This window comes from Hippocampus comes, unplaced genomic scaffold (assembly GCF_001891065.2).
Source record: "Hippocampus comes isolate QL1 unplaced genomic scaffold, H_comes_QL1_v1.1 scaffold135, whole genome shotgun sequence".
NCBI classification, from domain to species: domain Eukaryota; kingdom Metazoa; phylum Chordata; class Actinopteri; order Syngnathiformes; family Syngnathidae; genus Hippocampus; species Hippocampus comes.
In genome coordinates, this window is record NW_017805583.1 from 2,325,115 (window position 1) to 2,328,342 (window position 3,228).

General features: G+C 42.1%; 1 protein-coding gene across 1 annotated transcript; it reads right to left on the reverse strand.

Annotated features, from left to right (window-relative positions):
• Positions 1-2,259, reverse strand: cnih4 (cornichon family member 4). Its single transcript, XM_019879995.1, has 5 exons — positions 2,159-2,259; positions 1,711-1,779; positions 1,215-1,327; positions 317-457; positions 1-218 (listed from the first exon to the last, which is right to left on the reverse strand). Exons 1-5 carry the CDS (start codon positions 2,225-2,227, stop codon positions 191-193), a joined length of 420 nt encoding a protein of 139 aa, XP_019735554.1. The 5' UTR covers positions 2,228-2,259; the 3' UTR covers positions 1-190.
• Between the last annotated feature and the right edge of the window lie 969 nt (positions 2,260-3,228).

Consider the following 3,228-nt stretch of genomic DNA (forward strand, 5'->3'; position numbering starts at 1 on the left):
GGGGGGGGCTCTGATACCTTTGTATCAGATGCTAAGCATGTTTTTGAAGGAGTATGCCTTTGGCACACGATTCAACTTGTCAGAGCAGTTTGGAACGATTTTAGGCATCCAGCACAGGATGGGAGGAGGGAAAGGTTAAATCCAGGAGTGTGAAGAAAGATGGCGGAGGTCCCGCTGCGAGCATGTGGCCTCAGTCGTTGATCAGAGCCAGAATCATGCTATTAAAAACAGAGGCCAACCACATGAGTTAACAATGTAAGGCAACATGGGGACTCGTACCATTTTCAACATGTCATTGTGTTGTGTGGTCCTCTACCTGTACAAATAAATGAAGAAACAAAGCAGGTGGTATCCCAGTTTGATCATGGCCTCCTTCATGTGTGACTTGAGCTGCCCCCGGTTGTGGATCTCAGTGGGGTCAAACACGCCCATGTTCCCCATCGGGACCTTCACGTATCTGCACCGAAAACATTTTTTTAATTTCACCATGTGGCAACTGTGTTATATCAAGTTATATCAAGAAAGATGATATAAACATAGATTATCGAAACACGTGAGTCTATGGTCAGCGTGTAAGACTTTTTTAATAATTTGGGTTTTTATTTAGGAGAGTATTGCTTTGCTGAAACAAGGTAATTGTTTCATATTACATACATCTCATGGGTAGCCAGCAAACAAAAATAGAAAACAAGAATAGAATAGTGTGATTTGTTTTCACGATACAGTCCTGAGTTTTGACACTGACTTTTGCAGTCCGCACAATCAGTTAAAAATAAATCTGCATTTGTGCAAAAATATTTTGCCGACTGTGCTTCTGTTTGCATTTGATAATTTTGTAAAGCAGCACTACTCGATGCATTTCTCATTTGATACAGATCTGCTTAATGTCACTTCAAAACAAAGTGAGAAAAGGTAAGCAGTCTTAATATTCATTCATTCATTCATCTTCCGAACCGCTTTATCCTCACTAGGGTCGCCGTGGGTGCTGGAGCCTATCCCAGCTGTCTTCGGGCAGTAGGTGGGGGACACCCCGAATTGGTTGCCAGCCAATCGCACAGTCTTAATATGTTTTTTTGTTTTGTTTTTTTAATAGAATTGCTGCAGATATACCATGGCATAGCATTATCGTGATATAAAATGGCCTATATCATGATAGATTATTTTTTTTCCATATCTAGCAGCTCCAATCATGAAAAAATAGGAAACCGGTTTACCTATAAATGTCCCAGGCTGCTACGGGAAGGTTGAGGAAGAAGATGAACCAGTGTGTGGAGACCAGCATCAGCACAGTGGACAGACACTGGCCAACCATCTCTGGTATTACCCACTGAACACACAATATCCCAAACACAGTGAGGATAACATAAGGATGCTGACCCATATTAAGTCAAAGTAAACAAATACATGACCATTAAAAACAACCAAGCAGTCTCTACTGAGTTGTGATCATTGACACTGCACATGCTAAAATTCTGAGTATGCTAAGTATGAGACAAATCTGTGCACGTTCAGAGATAGTCACTGTTTTGTTTAATTACAACACACCCACTATGTACAGTGTATGAAACTTGACAGAAATGAAAGATGTTAAAAATTAATGTCACTTGAGGTACTGTACAGAAATTGATCTTTGTTGATTTGTAAAATATTGACTGCACATAATGGTACTAGTACGTGAAGTTTGTCCCAAAAGAATCAATGCAGACTTACTTTATTGAGTTTGGAGCAGCATGCTCTGGCGTTGATGTAGTCACATTCTAAATCAGACAAGGTAATAATCTGACCTTTAAGTCAAGGTAGGGCAAAACAATATAAACAACAAGTTCAGATGAGTAAGACACTACTATTACTACTACCCGACAACTACGTTAAATTATAATTAAATCAGCGTAAATGTACTTTGGCTTAAGCGTAGCCGGTCCAATGGAAACAAATTACTGTCCAACTGACTGCTGACTGCCATTATGTTTCTGTTGCGTTTGCGAGGAACACTGCCTCGGAAATGATAGCAACATAGCTAATGTGTTAACATGGTAGTTCGGTTTTTCACCGATTTGACTATTTAAGAAAACAAAAGTCACAAACGTTTTCAACTCGATACAACCTTCTGCAAACAGGCTCTTCATACAAACAAGAAAATATACACAGCAAAGGATACAAAATAGACCGCGAGGAAAATCAGTGCACAACAGTCGATCAGTGACAGAATAAACACGGCGGCGTCCATCTTTTGTGTTATGACTGGGGCAGGACAATATACTGCCACCTTGCGGCTGGGGGTGGCATCTTTCCAGAACTCTCCAATCGACTGGAGCATTAGTTCTTCAATTGTGGGACGTGAAGTCACTCCAGGGGGTACGTGAGAGAAATATATTATACAGTAGCATCCATGCAAAAATATTTTAGATATTTCAGAAAAATATAAGTTCGTAAAATGAAGTGTATATTCAGTAATTCGCTGATAGTGTAGTGGTACACTCGCTGGACTTGTGTGCGGGCAAAGTGGGATTGTTTCCCACTCGTTGACGTGTACATATGGGTGTGAATGGTCGTTTGTCTCTATATGTGCCCTGTGACTGGTTCAGAGTGGAGTCTGAAATCAGCTGGGTTAGGCACCAGCAACTCCATGTGACCCTTTTAAGGATAAGCGGTGTTCAAAATGGATGGATGTATATTCATTGAGCTATTCAATTTAACTATCCCAAAAAGTCAGAGTCTCCCCAATACCAGGATGGTTCAACCCAACCGGGGTGGGGGCATGAAAAAGACATTGCTTGGCAGCATATGCTTTTCCAAGACCTGCATGTACCTTTCAGCATTAACAGCCCCATACCATCATAGATGCTGGCTTTTGAATTACATAACGGTTTGGATGGTTCTTTTCCTCTTTGGAAGACACAATGTCCACAATTTCCAAAATCAATTTGAAATTTGCCTTCGTCTCCTTAAGACTTTCTATAACTCGGTGGTGGCTTCGGCCATCCATTATGGCATTGTCTGCTGGTCAGGCAGCATCTCGGCCCGGGACAGAAAGAGACTGGAGCGACTGGTCAGGAGGGTCAATTCTGTCCTGGGCTGCTCCCAAGACACTTTGGAGGAGGTGGGCAACAGGAGGACGCTAGCTAAGCTAAAAGCTATGATGGACAGTCCCTCCCACCCCCTCCAGCCCGCCCTGACAGCACTAGGTAGCTCCTTCAGCCAGAGACTGTTACACCCGCGCTGCAAGAA

Excerpts from the sequence above, each read along its gene's own strand:
- cnih4 (XM_019879995.1), bottom strand. The coding sequence starts at position 2,227 with ATGGACGCCGCCGTGTTTATTCTGTCACTGATCGACTGTTGTGCACTG. Across the intron at positions 1,328-1,710 it reads GCTGCTCCAAACTCAATAAA|TGGGTAATACCAGAGATGGT; the intron begins GTAAGTCTGCAT and ends TTGTGTGTTCAG. Across the intron at positions 219-316 it reads TTCTTCATTTATTTGTACAG|CATGATTCTGGCTCTGATCA; the intron begins GTAGAGGACCAC and ends TGTTTTTAATAG.